This window comes from Tamandua tetradactyla, chromosome 8 (genome assembly GCF_023851605.1).
Source record: "Tamandua tetradactyla isolate mTamTet1 chromosome 8, mTamTet1.pri, whole genome shotgun sequence".
In the NCBI taxonomy this organism is placed as follows: domain Eukaryota; kingdom Metazoa; phylum Chordata; class Mammalia; order Pilosa; family Myrmecophagidae; genus Tamandua; species Tamandua tetradactyla.
The window spans coordinates 110,006,973-110,024,723 of NC_135334.1; the positions used below are offsets into that span (position 1 = coordinate 110,006,973).

General features: G+C 41.3%; 1 protein-coding gene across 1 annotated transcript in view; it reads right to left on the reverse strand.

Annotated features, from left to right (window-relative positions):
• CD59 (CD59 molecule (CD59 blood group)) overlaps window positions 1-17,751 on the reverse strand; it is a 24,054-nt gene continuing 6,303 nt past the window's right edge. Inside the window, exons 2-4 of the mRNA XM_077114364.1 lie at window positions 9,251-9,335; window positions 5,409-5,510; window positions 1-979 (exon numbers count right to left, since the gene is read on the reverse strand). Of these exons, the coding sequence (XP_076970479.1) occupies window positions 783-979; window positions 5,409-5,510; window positions 9,251-9,317 (366 nt within the window). The 5' untranslated portion in view covers window positions 9,318-9,335 and the 3' untranslated portion in view covers window positions 1-782. The remainder of the gene's footprint in view (window positions 980-5,408; window positions 5,511-9,250; window positions 9,336-17,751) is intronic.

The following is a 17,751-nucleotide window of genomic DNA, read 5'->3' on the forward strand; positions in this document are numbered from 1 at the left end:
TTATGTATAGCATAGAATATTTATTATTTATGGCAAAGCCAAGCTGTCACACCACTCCAAAAAAAAAAGAGAGAGAGAGAAATAGCTTTAATACACTTTTAGTATATACTGTTAGTTTTTCTAGTGAAAGCACAAAGCCCATACAAAACTTAGGGAAAGAAGAAACCTCAAATTTCAGCTATTGGTACCTCTCTAAAGACAGATCTTATGTTTCTATCCCCAGCTATCTGAAAAGCTTACTCCCTTCCCTGCCAGTCACCTGCTAGTTGACAGTATAAGTCATTCCAGTCACTCTGCATTAAAAATCTCGTTGCCTCTGCTGACAGCCCACCCTCTGGAACATTCAGTGTGCCCACACAGCAACACAGGGGATGTGGAGGGAAAGGATGAAGCATGCCATGAGAGAGAATGTTATAGAATCCTCTTTTGCTCCTTCAAAAAGCACTGGTCATACTATCCAACTACATCCAAAGAACCAAAGGGGAAAGAACCGAGGATTGCAAAGAACCTACCCAAGCTGTCACTGCAAAACTGGTCCTCCAAAGAGAAGAGGAAGAAGCATGTAAGTGCCTCAAATTTTTTTCCCCAAATGGGGCTTCCCCCTGAAAAGACTGGTCTTCAAGGTCTTTCAGAATCCTCCCTCTTAGACAATTTGCTCAAGCTCATTTTATTCTTTCACAACAGGTTCCACATGGGAAAAATAGAGCCTTGGGGAATGCAGTGGCAAGGGGATGGGGAATATGCATAAGCAAAGAGTTCAAGAGAAGCCCTCCTGTTGTGGATTAGAGAGAGACATTCCAGGCTGCCAGCAGTGAGGCCACCAGCAGGAATGTTTTCACCGGCAAGGTCAGCGCCCCTTGACCATTACACAGGTTTTTCTGGCAGCAGTTGTACTTCAGCTCTTTCTCTCCCAGGGATTTTGAAATGTGATCAAAATTGCAATCTTGAAACTTCCAACACTGGTAATATCGTTTTGAGCCTGTGGGGAGACACAAGGATGGGTGAGAAAACAAGTATGAAAAGTTCTGTAACTGCCTTTGAATCCTCAATTCTCCTTCTCAGAACTTATTCTGTGGAAATAGAGACCTGTGGGCAAGTATGTTCATACCAGTTGGAATGTGAAGGGAGGTAGCTAAGTAAATGATGATAACAGCTCTAAATCGCATTCTCTCATAAAGCAGAAGTCCACTGGAACCAGTATAGTTAAGTGTGGGAAGCAAGAGGCATTCACACTGTGATTTTTGAAGGAAATACCTACCCAGATTTTAAACACACATTACTTTTGATCCAGCAATTCCATTCCTAGAATTTACTCGGTGAAATTATTTGCAGAAGAGGTCAAAAATAAATATATGCTCAAAGGATGGTCACTGCAGTACTGTTTGTAGCAGAAAGAAATCAAGAAACAAATAATCTTGTAATAAAAAAAAAGTGTTTGAAGAAATTATGGTACAATTCCATACAATGGATTTCCATCAGATAAAGAATGACATAAGTCTGCATGTGCTGACATGGAAAGAGCTTGAAGACACTGAGTTAAAAAAAACAAGATGGAGAAAAAAAATAGGTGAGTTGCACTTGATCAAAATGTAAAACTTTTGGGTTTCAAAGGACACTACCAGGAAAGTGAAAAGAAAACCCACAGACTGGGAGAAAATATTTGCAAATCATATATCTGATATGAAACTTGAAGCCAGAATAAAGAACTCTTGAAATTCAATAAAAAGAGAAATAACCCAATTTAAAAATGGGTAAAGGATTTGAGTAAAAATTTCTCCAAAAGAGATAACCAAATACCCATGCATGAAAAGATGATTAACTTCATGAGTCTGTAGGAAAATACAAATCAAAACCACAATGATTCCACTCCATATCCACGAGGATGGCTAGAATCAACAAAATGGAAAATAACAAGCATTGGCAAGGAAGTGAAGAAACTGGAATCATCATACATTGCTGGGGGGAATGTAAATGAAGCTGCTGTGGAAAATGGTAGCAGTTCTTCAAAAAGTTAAACACAGAGTTACCATATGACCCAGCAATTCTGCTCCTCGGTATTTACCCAAAAGAACCAAAAATATGTTCATGATGTTTGCACATGAATGCCCACAGCAAAATTATTCAAAATAGCTAAAAAGAGGAATCAACCCAAATGTCCATCAAATGATGAATGGAATAACAAAATGTGATATACCTATGCAATGTATATCATTTTGCCAAAAATGGAATGACATTCTGATACATGCTACACCATGAATGAACCTTGGAACATTATGCCACGTGAAAGAAGCCAGTCACAAAGGACCACATATTGTATGATTCCATTCATATGAAATGTCCAGAAGAGGGATTTCTTTCGGAGGGATGAAAATGTTCTGGAAGACAGCAGTGATGGTGGCGCAATCTTGTGAATATAATAAAATCCACTGAATTGTACACTTTAAAATGGTGAATTATATGGTATGTGAATTATATGTAAACACACACACACAACCAAGATGCAGAAGAAAGTGTGTAGAATGTAATCCATTTGGATAAATAAAGTCCATATGTATGAGGGTGAATTCATTCATTTTGCTCTGGAAAATAAAATTTAACTGTTACTTTCATCAAAGAAGACAGCTTTTTGTTTATCATTTCTATACAACCTAAGGTGCTTTAAATAGTCATATTTTATGGATTAATTTCTTTCATTTTCAAAATATTTTAAAACTCATTTAAAAATCACTAGACTATTTGGTGACACAGGCAAAGTTTTCAAAAGAACATACCATTATGGTCGCAATTTTGGAAAAATATTTTTGTGTACAGAGGGGGAGAAAGACCCGAAGTATATATGCCAAATATAGTGTTTTCTGATATTCAGAAAAAACATGGTAAGTGAAAAAATGTGTTAGTTGAGAGAGAGGAAGTATTGTTGATTTTCTTCTCCAAAAATAACTTAGCGTCTATGTGCCATATTACAGCCATATCATAGGCTAGATGCTGGGGACACAGAAATATAGAAGTTATAGTCCTTGCTCTGGAACTGTTTTCTTACCTTCTGTGATGGAAGGAAAAATATATTCTATTCTTTATTTAAGGATTATAACTAATTTATAAACCTTTCATTCTTAGATTTAGAATAAAACAGCTTTAAGTTTATAACTCAGGTATAACAGCAGTCTCCCCAGCCTCAGAGGGATGGATAATTGGGTTGGATTTTAATGAAGTTTGGTCAAGTGGTAAAAGCCAGAGAGACTGTCTCAGAAATAGCTTTACTTGTTAGAGTCACAAGAATTTAAGTGAATGCTTCTAATGTGGTACTAAAAGCTTCTATTAAAATTGGACAAGTTACTGCTTTATACAATAGCAATTAAGTATTAGAACTTATAAAGCATTAAAGCCTCCAGAATTTTAATTAGGGAAGCCCAACAGTTTTGGGAGAACAGATAGTTATTTATTAATAATTGCTACCATATAATCACTTACTATGTATACTGCAGTGTGCCACAACAAACCTTTTGAAGCAGTGATGGGGATTTATAATGGTGATTTCTCACCAAAGTCAGTATCTGAATCACCCAAACAAAATCAGATTATATTGGAATCAGAGGGAGGCCCAGGAGGAAGAAAGGTTTGGGGGGACACAGGAATGATTAGCCCTCCCTTTTTTGGGCATATCATCTACACTCTCAAGCTGCAGTCCCTAATTCTCCCAGGCAGGCCTTTATTCAGAGTGCAATTTACAGCGACAATTGCTTGGCACTTCCAGAGGTTTCCCCTAGGACTCTAGATACTTTAACAGGGCTTATACTTCTAGTAGTTACTGGAACCTGGCCAGGGTTCCAGTAACTACTGGCTGAACTAGAACCCAATACTCATTTCCCTTCTAGACTTACTCTAGACAGGACTATTATATCCATTCTCTCTCTGAACTGCCCCACTGACCCTGAATGATAAGTATTCTCACTTTACAGCAAGGCAGGGGGTGGAAAACATGGCTGGAGCAAATGAATTTCTCCAAGGTAGGGGCTGGCCTTTGAACTTAGAACAGACTCAGAATTTACTGCATGTTATGACTATGTGCCCTGCGCCTCTCCGAAGCTGGCGCCACCCTGACCTGGAGGAGTGTTTTCTTGCTTTATGAATATTTGCCTTACTGGGAGAACAGAATTCCAGTATTTCAAGACCTGCTGTTGCTACATGCCCAGCTGAAGTTCTGAGCCTATTGTTCATGAGAGGTTACATACACACACACAAAAGATTCATATTAAACATCTGAACATTTTTACAAGCTTAACAATTCAAGATAAGAAACTATGGGATTTGAGAGCTGGAAAAAAGATCATGATGCCCGCCTACTTTCTTCCCTCCCCATCTTTACCACCCAACATACGCATTCCATAAATGAAAAATAGAGGCAGAGAGAACTGCCTGGTGGAGGGCAGAAGCCAGCACTCCTAATTGTTAATCTAATACTAGTTTGAGCCAAAACATTGCCTTTATTCTTTTATTTGGAAGTTACACTTCCAAGCTGAGTTTACCTGAGTTTACCATCTTCATGTTCCTTGATGTTGATACTGGAAGGGTTTGTGGTGAAGGGTACACAAGTAAAAACAACCTGCAAGGGTGTCCTTATTTTTGTCTCTTAGAAATATAAGTCTGGAAGTTTTACTTTGCATACAAGGTACACAATGAAACTGCCATTCCTTGCCAGTATCATTTACACAGACAGACTCAACTCAGAACCACACCTGAGCAAGAGTAGAGGGCACCTCTTTGCTGGTTTCTTTCCCTATCCGCATTTCCTAAACTCTAATATAATAGGACTGATGGAGGTAGAGATTCCATAGTTAAACCAGTTGAGAATATAGAATTCCACTGAGGCTTCCTACTTGCTGCTGCCTATCCTGAACACTGTTCCCCTCTTACCCTTTTATCAATTACCTGTCCTCTGAGACTCCGTGGAAGGAGTGAGAGAGAAAAATAAAGTAATTTGGAACAGCCAAACAGGCCTCTATTTTAATTTCAAATTGTCTCCTCTCTTCACGTTTGCATCCCTAGTACCTAGCTTGGCCTCTGGCACAGAGTAGGCGCTCAAAAATATTGGAGGCAGCACAGTGTAGCTGTTAAAAGGACAAGCTTTGGAATCAGATGGAGTCCCAGGTTCAAATCCTGACTCAGTTACTTGATCTTAGCCTGCTGCTTAATCTGAGCCTCAGTTTCCTCCCCCTGAATGGGTAGGTAGGAAGCATTAAATAGAAAATGGATGGTGAGTGCTTGGTGTTCAGTACACAATTGGTGCAAATAAATGATAGCTATTACTTGTTGAAGAAAAGTCTAATGGGAATTAGGGTGGCACAATGTTTTCCCCAGGCTCTCATCACCCCATTATACTTAGGAGAGAAGAAAGGGGAGGCCCTTACCAGCTTCGGCCAGGAGACATGCATCCAAATTTTGTGAACAATTGCTGACCATGGTGCACTTCGAAGGTGGTGTAATACAGGTGTAGCACTGTAGGCTATAACCTAGAACCAGAAAGAAAGCCTGTTAGAGCCTGTTAGACTGACACTGACCTGTCCTCCTGGCAGAAGCAAGCCCACAGTCTCCCTTAGTACAGGCAGAGGTCAGCAACTTATAGTCCACCTCCATTCCCACACAAATCTGCAGTAGATGTATTTTTCCAAGCTCACATGACAGTTCCAGCAACATTTTTGCTGCAAGTGCAAAGAGAACTTCCATATTTCAAATCCATCTAACTGTGCAACTGAGGAGCTTTCTCTTAACCTTCAATTGGGAGTGATTAATTTACAGTAATGGCGTATTAAAAAGAAAGTCACAGACATTTATAAATGCCTTGCAAGCAATCTATAAATGCCTACGGAATGCTAAGCAGCATTTGCCAGTACCTAGATATGTGAAAAGGCATTTTCAAAGATGAAATGCATTTCTGCAACAGATTTGATGACGAGAACATTAAGTTTGAATCACAATGAGGCAAAATGTTCTCTCTCCCTACATACAAAAATAATCCCATTCTTCTCAGTAGTAGACTTGTATTATAAATAATTGTATTTAATTATTATATTTTGAATTTTGTCAATTAAAAATTTGTAGAAATTTGTTCCCTCTCTTGTTATTTATAAGTACATACATAATACCCTCAATTGTGTTTCCTGGCCTGCAAAGCCTAAAATGTTCATTATCTGGCCCTTTACAGAAAATGCTTGATGACCCCTGGGGTAGGAAGTCCTCACTGAAGGTTTGTCACTAGAAGGACACACAATCAAGGGCAAGCCCGCAGTTGCACACTGTAAGTCCGTGCGGGGCAGCCAGGTTTTAGTAGAGTCACCGAACATGAAAAACAAGAGTCAGCATACATCCGAAGCAAACTGCCTCCAGTTTCCAAATTTGAAAACCAACTAATGCTCCCATTTCAGTACTTCGGATTCATCTTTTCTAGCTAGATTTCAGCTTTTGCTGGATTTTTTTTTCTTTCCCCATTTTTATAACAATGGTGACGGGGAGTAGGTTAGTTCAGAGGCAGGAGAAGAATGAACTGGAAGGAAATTTTTCTGATTCTTGTGGACACACACTTCTACAATCAGATAGGACCTTCTTCCTGCCATATGGCCTCTGCCAACTAATAACTGATATTTGGCATTAACTGTCTGCATGAAAAGACATCTCAAAGGAAAATGCCGTGTCATAGTTGAACCATGCTTGGGTTTCAGAATCCAAGAGCTAGAGGCTGACTTCTAGAAGCCTAGGTTCACCACTGGGGAAAGAGGGGGTTTCTGGAAGGCCAGAAAGCTGGCACCTCATTGCCTGAGCCCAGACAAGAGTCAGGCTTTCTTCATGCAATGCAAATGGCCATGCCTGCCTGCACGGGTCTGAAATCCCACCCGGAAGAGGATCCTTTGATTTGTGAAAGCTCCTCATTAACCCCTGGACACATGGGTCAATAAAAACCCTCCCTCCCTACTTTGTTTGCAGACAACAAGACAGATGCCTGGAGAGGTGAAATGACTTGCTCAAGGACACAGAGGGATGAGGCAGCAGAGCTGGAGCTACCCCCCAAGCCTATGGGCAGGGTTGCGTTAGACCTCTCAGCCTCTTCTCCCCCAGTGTCTGCACTGTTGGCCCTGTGTAAGAGGGGAACCACAGGGAGAAGGGACAAAGATGCAATTTTTCTATGTTCCCTTTCTGGTTCTAGATATGTGTACACACACAAGCACAAGTGAAAAAATAACCTAAGTTAGAGAGAGGATATTCTTCTAGTCTGGCTATTTTTAGGGTTAAGTAAAAGCTTGCCCCATATAAGTGAATTTCCTCCTGGTTACAGCCAGGGCTCACCTGCCTTCTCGACAAATCTTTAGGTGGACGGGTTAAATCCCCTGTTTGGAAGTTCAGTGGGGCAGAAGTATTCATAGCTAACAAATTCATTCAGTATTCAAATTTCTGAGCACTATGTGCTTTGCTCTAAATCTTCACAGAATGGTTTTAAGAGGCAGACTCAATGATCTCCATCCCCATTTTGTAAGAGAAAACTAAGACTAAGAAGTTAACTAGCTTGTCCAAGTCACACACTATTAAATAATAACAGAGGGGAATCAAACTCAGGCTGTCAGTTCTAAATCCCAAGCTTAGTTTAAACATGATGTTCTTCTATTATCCTGAGCAGGGAAGAGAAAGAAGACTTGGAGGAAAACCCAGGTTGAAGACAAACAAGAAGTCAGATGGACGATTGTTTGATACTCTAGCCAATTAGCCAGAGTAGACAAGACCTGACGTGAGCCAACAAGAGCTGGAGTGCAGGGGAAGGGTCACCCCTCAAGGTATTTGGAGTTTTGGGGCAGCAGCAAAGAAGGCCTCTCCCCTGGATGTGAGCGTGTACACACCCCAACTCTGAGGAAGGGCCTAAGCTCACCCAGAGACCTGTCACAGAACTGATAGCTCCATATCCAAGCCTGTTCCATAAACAAATGCCGACTGCAAGGAAAGAGGATGTGATTAGGCCATTAAAATTATAGAAAATACACTGGGTGGAAGAACTGAGTAAATAAGGTAGTGCTGTAACATAAGTGAATTGTATTACTAACCTCTCCTGGCTAAAATCAGCAGAAGTGGTAGGGTGGGGAAACATGATCTTTCTTTTTCTCTTTTTTTCAGAAAGAGAGAGCATGTTCAAGAGTGCCCTTGGGTAAGTTATTTCTTTGCTTCAGTTTCTCAACTGGAAAATGGGTACAATATTATTGACCCGTAATAGAATGATTAGAAAGATTAAATGAGATAACTCATGAAAAGGGCTCAGCACAACCACTTAGTACATCATAAACAGCCAATAGATGGTAGCTACTAATATTATAAGACATGCTCCAACACTTCAGAATCTTTTTTTTTCTCTTTGTATTGCAACTTCTTACCCCCCCATCCCCAAAAGGAAGGGACCACAATATTGCACCAAGCAGTAAATGATATTCTGACCCTAATATTAAAGTACAGGAAGTTCTTATTGTTACAGAAGTTAGACTTGGGAGCACACAATTACTCCCAGGAGCCAGGGGACAGGGTGACCAGGGGAAGGGGTGGCCCTGGGAGGCAGTTAAGAATAGGTATTCTAGTGTCAACTGTTTGGGTTCAAATTCTGGCTGTACCATTTCTGTTGACATTTTCCAAGTAACTAGATTTATTTGGGCCTCAATTTTGTCATCTATAAAATGGGAACCAAAATAGTAATTATCCCATAGTATTGACAATAAGGAATAAATATGTAAATATGTGTAAAATGCTTAGAATGGTGACTGGCACCTGTGCTACGAGCATCAGCTGCTGCTGCTATTCTGCTCGGCATCACTGCAATGTGATGCCCCAGGGCAGAAGCACGGAGCTCAGAAGGCTCCGGGCAAATGCTGACCCCCTTAGGGACTTGGACAGCACAAAAGATAGCAACCAGCACCATCCCTAGGAGCTCATGATGACAGAAGTGAAACTCGAGTCCCTCTCCCCACCCCAAAAAGAGCAGCCCTGTAACCCAGGACAGGCTGTAACTCTCTGGAAGATGTCCCACTGAGCAGAAGGCCGTAACATAGGAGGGAGCTGTTACAACAGCCTGTAACACTGGAAGGCCAGGCCCAGAACGGAAGCTGGGGCTGAAAGCAAGGCCAGCAGCATCAGCTAGGCCTTCCTGAGGCCTAGGGAAAAGCAGGCTGATGGCGAGGCAGCCCAGATGGTTCCGATCCATATCCCAGGACTCTGCACCACTCACCTGAATGGCAGAGGGCAGCCAGAAAGAGCAGGAGCCCAAGCAGGACCAATCTTCCTTTGCTTCCCATTGTGATTGTCCACAGAACCTAGAAGGAAGGGACGTAAATGGTTATCATGAACCAACACATGACTGCTGCCTATCTCAGAGGCCAAGAGTTGCAAGACTCAGAGGTCTTCAGAAAATGAAATTGAGAAGGAACTTACAAAATGAGAAGGCACAGGAAATCTCCCAGGGTGGTGTTCCCAGAATTCAGCTCCCAAGTGGGACAGCACTTGAGCCTGCCTCCTGCCCCCAGACCTCAGCTTACAGAAGGGATCAGTGCTGATCTTGGTGAGAGGGGCAGCACTGCGGGGAAAGGGGATCAAAGCACACCGGCCTCAGAGGCAGGAATACCTAGACCTCGCCCCTGCTGTAACCCACAGTACACACAAACCTTGAATAAACTCAGTCCCTCCAAGCCTCAGGGTTCACTACAGTGCAGTGGGGTCAGCACCACTTTCCTGTGAGGTTACTTTGTCAAATGAGAAGAGAGAAAAGCATTCAGCCCAGCAAACACAGTTCCTTCTCTGCTGGCCCTACCCCAAGCTACTGGCTGAGCTAGAGCCTAGTCAGCGGCATTTCAGACCACCCCACTAGGGACATCAAACCAAAGAGGTGACTCAAGGGCACCAGCATGCATTGAGCAGCAGAGCAGAAGGCAAAATGTAGCATGTATGGGAATTCTGGCTCCAGGGTAAGCTTGATAATTAGTACCCGTTGCATTAATGCCTAGATAAGCAGCAATAAGCATTAAAGCAAGAAGAGGGGAGGGTGAAAGTCCCCAAAGCCTCCTGTCCCCAGCTGAGCTGGTCATGGCACAGGGAGATTTTTAACTTGCCTAAGTCCAAACTGTTAGTAGCAGACCTTATAAGTTTCCCAACTCACTCCTACCTCCCTGCTGTTTGCAGGCATGCTTTTCTCTGAACCCCAGAATAAGGAGGTGACAGCTCCCCTAAACCAGGGTGTTCAACATTCTATTCCAGAGTCCCGTGGGCAGCCAGAAAAGACTTTTTCAGTGGGGGGAGCCCCCCCAACCCCAAGGTAGGAACATGGACTTTCCTATGGCTCTCCACTCATGATCTTGCATCTTTGAGGGTTATGTGCTGGTCAGGAATTAGATCATAAAGGCCAGGGAGACACTGAAAAGCGGAAAGGGTAGAGTCTGGCATTGTCTAAAGAAGAAAACATTGAGTGAGTCATGCCTGAGTGAGAGGAAGGTCACTTTCTGATGTGTGGGCAACCAAGAAGGAAATCAAACTGGGCCTGGCCTTTCCTTGCAAGCCGAGTGCCCTAAACGTCCCTGTGGTCTGTTTAGGACCTACAGCTGACTGAACACCACCATGTTCCGTGCTGAGCTCCCGGGCTTGGCTGCCCTCAGCAAACCTACACAGTGAGGATCCGAGGTGGACCTGGAGTGACAAAGCCCTGGACATGAGGTCTGTTTCTGCACAGCAACCAAATCTCAATTTTTTTTTTCATCTATAACAAGGGGTATGTGCATAGTGAGAATTCAGTGAGAAAGAAACAAGTGAAACAAGTCACAGTGTGCACCTGACACAGTCATGGATAAGTGGTGGCCGTTACTCACCCCTTCTACTCTCACCCTTAACTGTCCCCCAGCCATATACAGACACTTCCTACCCTAAATCGGACAGGTATGTCCACTCATCCTGGTCTAAGTATCTGACTCTCCAGGTATCTTTCTTCTTATTCCTGGACCCTGGGAGACAGAGGCACCGAGATCTAGGAACTCTCTTAGCTCAGGAAGGGGCCCAGCCCCCTCTGCTGACACCGACTATCCAGCAAGGCCCTCTGCCTGGAGCCAGATAAAGGAAGTGGAAAAACCACAACTGTTCTTCCCTAACTGAATCCAGTCCCCAGTGAACCCTGCACACAGCTAGCCTCTTTCTTGGCTCCCCATACTTGGGGGTTTCTGAAGTGAAACAGAGATTCATTGACACAAGTTAGATGGGGCTTATGTACATGAATAACTACTTCTACCTGCCCCACGTGAGTGAGGAAAGGCAGGCGATAAACTGAAGTCTCCAAATAGGGAGGCAGGGGAGTCTTGAAACTTCCTAAAGGTTAAGAATAGCTCCTGCTTCAGGCATCCCCAGTGAAGGAGGGGAAAGGGCACCTACCAACTCGCTGACTGGGTTAGGTGCTGGCAAGTGGCCAGGCTGGCAGGAGCTGCTGGTTCTAGGAGTCTTCCTTTTGAACAGTCTCTGGCATAAATAACACTGTTATAACTAACAGGATCCCTTACAGAATATTTGCCCCTTGATGAAGTGCATTAGAAACAACTAGCCTGCCAGAAAAGACTCTTTAAAAAGTAGCAGGAACAACACGATGAACTATTTAAGAGCCCAGGCTTTCCAGTTCACTTTTTGCTTTAGTTCTGGCTCTGTCGCTTATTTATTATGTTTTACCCAACCTCCAAGCCTCCATTCTTCATCTAGAAAACATGGAGATAATTACATTCACAGCATGGCACAATCCCAGGTCAAAAGCAGTAGCCACTGTTAGTATTATTGAGAAATCAGGGGGTCACCAGGAGGAAGAAATTGGGAGGAAGTTGAAGGGTGGGGAGGGAGGAAGAGAACAAGGGGTAGATGGTATTGTGTGAGAGAATCAGATAAATGCTCAGGACTGGATAAGCAGGGGTATCTCAGGCCCCAAACCAAAGGCAGCCCTCAGCTTTCTGGGCTGGATGAGGAATGTCGGGTCTTAGCTTCAGCATCACACAACTGGCTGGTGATCACGGTGGCTGCTCCTGAGACGTGACTGAAGGAGGCAAAGATGGGGGAGGAGAGAGCAGAGGGAAGAAATGGCCAGTGCGTGAAACCAAGACTTAACAGTTGACCCCGCAGAGGGAGCACAAGGCCAGCTTTCAAGGGACAGCTAAGCAAGGCCAGTTCTCATCTCTGTTGATACCCAGAGGGAGTACAACCCAAATAGTTTTGTCAGTAAAGCGGCATCTATCTAATGTCCTTGTCTTGCTAATCTCCATATATAACCATGGTTTTATGAGTATAAGGTACATGAGATGAAAACTTCATATGCTGTTTCAATCAAAATAAGATCAGGTCTCTGCTAACCACCACTAAAGTTATTAAAATGTTACTGTGGCGGGCCGCGGTGGCTCAGCGGGCAAAGTGCTTGCCTGCTATGCCGGAGGACCTCGGTTCGATTCCCGGCCCCAGCCCATGTAACAAAAACGGAGAAACAGAATACAATAAAACAAGAAAATGTTTAAAGATGTTTCCCTTTCTTCCTTCCTTCCTTCCTTCTATCCTTTCTTCCTTCTCTCTGTCTTTAAAAAAAAAAAAAAAAAAAAAAAAAAATGTTACTGTGGAGCGTGGGAAGGGAGGGCAGGAAGAGAAATAGCTATTTTTTTTTCCCTTATATTACTTTTATTTATTTATTTATTTATTTATTTTTTATTAATTAACGGAAAAAAGAAAAAAAAGAAATTAACCCAACATTTAGAAATCATACCATTCTACATATGTAATCAGTAATTCTTAACATCATCACATAGATGCATGATCATCGTTTCTTAGTACATTTGCATCGGTTTAGAAGAACTAGCAACACAACAGAAAAAGATATAGAATGTTAATATAGAGAAAAAAATAAAAGTAATAATAATAGTAAAAAAAAAACAACCAGACAAAAACAAACAAAAACCAAAACAACAACAAAAAAAAACCTGTAGCTCAGATGCAGCTTCATTCAGTGTTTTACCATGATTACTTTACAATTAGGTATTATTGTGCTGTCCATTTTAGAGTTTTTGTATCTAGTCCTGCTGCACAGTCTGTATCCCTTCAGCTCCAATTACCCATTATCTTACCCTGTTTCTAACTCCTGCTGGACTCTGTTACCAATGACATATTCCAAGTTTATTCTCGAATGTCAGTTCACATCAGTGGGACCATACAGTATTTGTCTTTTAGTTTTTGGCTAGACTCACTCAGCATAATGTTCTCTAGGTCCATCCATGTTATTACATGCTTCATAAGTTTATCCTGTCTTAAAGCTGCATAATATTCCATCGTATGTATATACCACAGTTTGTTTAGCCACTCGTCTGTTGATGGACATTTTGGCTGTTTCCATCTCTTTGCAATTGTAAATAACGCTGCTATAAACATTGGTGTGCAAATGTCCGTTTGAGTTTTTGCCCTTAATTCCTTTGAGTAGATTCCCAGCAATGGTATTGCTGGGTTGTATGGCAATTCTATATTCAGCTTTTTGAGGAACCGCCAAACTGCCTTCCACAGTGGTTGCACCATCTGACATTCCCACCAACAGTGGACAGGTGTAGAAATAGCTATTTTAAAGATATTTTGTAATTGCTCCAAAATGTTGACAGCAGTAAATGCCAAGCAGCAGGATCATGTATGACCTCTTAAGTTTTCCTCCTCACTCTTTGCTTTTTGCCTTCCTTTCCTCAAATATCCTATAATGAATGGAGCATTACATTTATAATCAGAAACATCAAGAAAATCCACACATCATAAATATTTCCTTCTTAGTAGTCATATGCCAACTAATCTTTTGGTAAATCTGTTTCAGATTTTTAAAAAAAATTTAAAAACAACCTCAAGGTTTGAAACTCTTCTCTTCCAATCTAACTCCCTCCATTTTAAATGAAAACAAAACAAAAACAAACACCATTGGCCCAGACGTTAAGTGTATATAAAATGATGAACCAAATGTGCAGCCACACCTTTCCTTTCCATCCAAACCAAGACCTTACATGTAAGACATACCTAGAAGGCACCAACTCCTTTAACATACCAGGACTTATTAAAACAGTGAGTTTGTCCCTAAACACTGACAACATTGCTGTTGTTTCAAAAGATTTTTGGAACTTGCAAAGTGCACTACTGGCAATCCCCAAAGAAGATATGTGTGGCAAATCTTTTTTATCTTTTGAAGGTGGATTTAATTATTGGAAACAGCCTGAAGTCATTCTGTGGAAGGGTCACAGAACAACAATGGTGAGCCTAGGGAAAAAAACATTTTGGGTTATGCTGGGGATTGAATCATATTTCCCATAAAAGATCCCAACCCCTGGTCCTGTGGGTATGAACCCATTTGTAAACAGGCCTTTTAAAAATGTTATTAATCAAGGTGTGCCCAAACTGAATGAGGATGGGCCTTCATTCAACATGGCTCAAGTCCTTATAAGCAAAGGACGCAGAAAGAGAAGCCACAGGGAGCAGCCGGAAGCTGGCAGTTAACAGAACCCGGAGGAGAAAGGAGAGGACGCTGCCACGTACGCTGCCATGTGACGGAAAAGCCAAAGAATCCCAAAGATTGCCAGCCAGCCAAAAGATACAGACCTGGGAGGAACCACGTTTCCTACTCTCTGAAACCATGAGCCAGTAAATTCCTGTTGTTAAGCCAACCCATTGTTTGATATTTATTTTAGCAGCTAGGAAACTAAAATAGGCTGTAAAACAGACTTTGAGCCAGTCTTAGACAGTAAGGACAGATTTTCCTGGGTGGCTCTAAAATAAATTCCTTAAGGGGAGCTCTAAAAAGACTTTCCATCCCAGGAATAATTAAACAATCAAGGATATACAAGCATGATTTAAAGTAGCAAAAACTAGCAACATATATATATATCTCCAACAAGAAAACAAGTAAATTATGGTTCAGTCCCACGGTGAGGAACTGCATAGCCAAGGAGAGTCAGACATGGAAGGCTGTTTGTAGTGTCTTAAGAAAAAAACTTGGCTTCAAAATAGCTTTTCTTAAAAAGGAAAAATGTTTGGAATATCATATCAACTCCTCTAAACATTTTGGAACATGTGGTTCATACAGTAGAATTATGAGTAGCTTATTTATGCTTAAATTTATTCTTTTTTTAACAATGAACATTTTTATGGAAAAAGTTTTCAACACAATAGAATATTTTAATGTAATTATGTATATTTCACTTGAATTTTCTTAATTTTTAATTTTTCTACTTCCCAGCCTGATTAGGTATAAACAATATATATATATACCACTTCTCCAAATTGGCTGCTTTGAAGTTAAAAATGATTTATGTTTGTATAAAAACAGTTACTTTAAATTTTTTAGTTAAAAAAAATAAGATTTTTTTTTAACATTTTGTAGTAGCACTAAAAGAGAGCCTATATTTTAATCCCATTCTGCCCCAAGTCAAATAGCCTTAAACCAGCCACTTTCTTCACCTTAGTTTCCTAATTTGTAGTTACAAATAATGACTATACATTATGATGAAATATTAATACATTATGATGAAATATGATGAGGGATTCAAAGCTCAATACAGACTTTAAGAAACAAACAAGTAGACAGGTGCACACACAATCCTGAGGTTTACTCTCTCCTTGAGCTCAGATGTAATCTGGAGATAATATTTTTAGTTCTAGGTGCCACATTTCTGATTTTCTTCAAAATAGCAAAATTACAGTTCTTAAAGCCAGAAACTGGTGATGTTCCATTTGAAAAAGTAACAGTCACTGTCTTCAGATATGTGAACATATCTGAAGAAATATCTGAGACACTCACTGTCTTCAAATATGTGAAGGACCAAAAAGGAAGAATGAATTAGGGTCAATAAAGGTCAATCGCCAGTCACCCCATTCCCTCCCACCCACTACCTACCCACACCTCCCTTGTGTGCAGGCTGTCAGCACATCTGGAAAGCAATTCCCTGGATGAGATGTATTAAACTCCCCATCATTTGGAAATGCTCAAAAGAAAGTAGTGATCACTGAACAGGAATGTTGCAGAAAAGATTCCTGTAGAAGAGGCTAAAATCAAAGATCTCTCAAGACTCAATCTATAATAAACCCAACCGGAGAATTACTTATTCATTTTCATCACCTGAGATGTAAGTGGAAGCTAAGCTGTTGCAGGGTGATTTACAAATACAGGCAGCCCTTGCACTGAGTTCCTGAAAATGTTTTGGGTAGAACATTTATGGATAGAGTGAGCTGTTATTTCATTATTTTAAATAGGGAAAAAAAAAAAACACATGCTCCTTGTCCATCCAAAAACCCAACCAGTTCCCCCAAATATCAATAAAATAAATATAAACAATCCAAACAAATTTTAACATAAGGCATGTAACAGATCAATTACTTAATAGCATAGAACTTAGGCAATTCACCGGTGGGTAGGTTTACTAGAGCTAAGAGTTTGTACACCTGCCTTCCAGTCATCGTGCAACAGTTGTTTAGGAGCCCTCTTTGTGCAGGCTTACTGCCACGCCCTGGGCCCCAGTGACTGTGGAACAAGAGGAGGCTCTGCTTTCAAGAGCCTCACAGTCTACTAGGGGTGGGAGGATACTAATAACGGTAAAAAATATAATGGAGTCACCTGGAAGGCTTGTTAAACACAAATTGCTGGATCCCATCCCTAGAAGTTCTGATTTAGGAGGTCTGGAGGGGCCCTAAGAATTTGCATTTCTAACAAGTTCCCAGGTGAAAATGATGCTGCTGGTCCGGGAACCACACTGAGAGCCACCTGGTTAGTGACCTGGGACAAGGGGAGGCTCCTTTAAATAGGGTTGAAAGTGTCTCTCCCAATAGGGCTAGCAGTTCTGAGCAGGACCTTACCAAACGCAAGTCATTAGAAAATTCCTTGCTTCTGTGCTAACTTCCATGCAGAAAGCAAATACTATTGCAGAAAGCAAATACTATGGGCCAGCTGTCATGCTGGATGCTTTCTCCTTGTTAACTGTATTTAATCCTCACAAATGCAAGGTAAATTGAAATTTAATCTCTGCCTCTATTTATATTTTATCCAAAATTTTTTTATTGTGAAATATAACATATATACAAAAAAGCAATAAATTTCAAAGCACATGGCAACAAGTAGGTATGGAACAGATTTCAGAGTTTGGTATGGGTTACAGATCCACAATTTTAGGTTTTTTCCTTCTAGCTGCTCCAAAGACACTGGAGACGAAAAGAAATCTCAATATAATGATTCAGCAGTCATACTCACTTGTTAAATTCTATCTTCTCTGCTATAACTCAAACTTCTCCTTCAATCTTTCTCCCAATCTTTACATATATTTGGATTATGCTGCCCATTCTAGCTCTTCCATGTTGGGATAAGGGATGGGGGATGGAACTAGTTGATGTTCTCGAGAAGCTGGCCCCTCTGGGTTTCAGGACTTATCCGGCCTAGGAACCCATCTGGAGGTTGTAGGTTTCTGGAAAGTAATTATAATGCATGGAACTTTTGTAGAATCTTAGATACAGCCCTATGTGTTCTTTAGGGCTGGCAGGAATAGTTTTGGTTGGGGGTTGGCAAACCACGGTACATAGCAATATCTAGCTAATGCTCACGTGAGAGTAGTCTCCAGAGTAGCCACCCCTCTATTTGTACTGTCTCTGCCTCTATTTATAAGAGAAACTGAGGAGGAAAGAAACTGTGGCAGGCAAAGAATGCTTCACCCCCCAAGATGT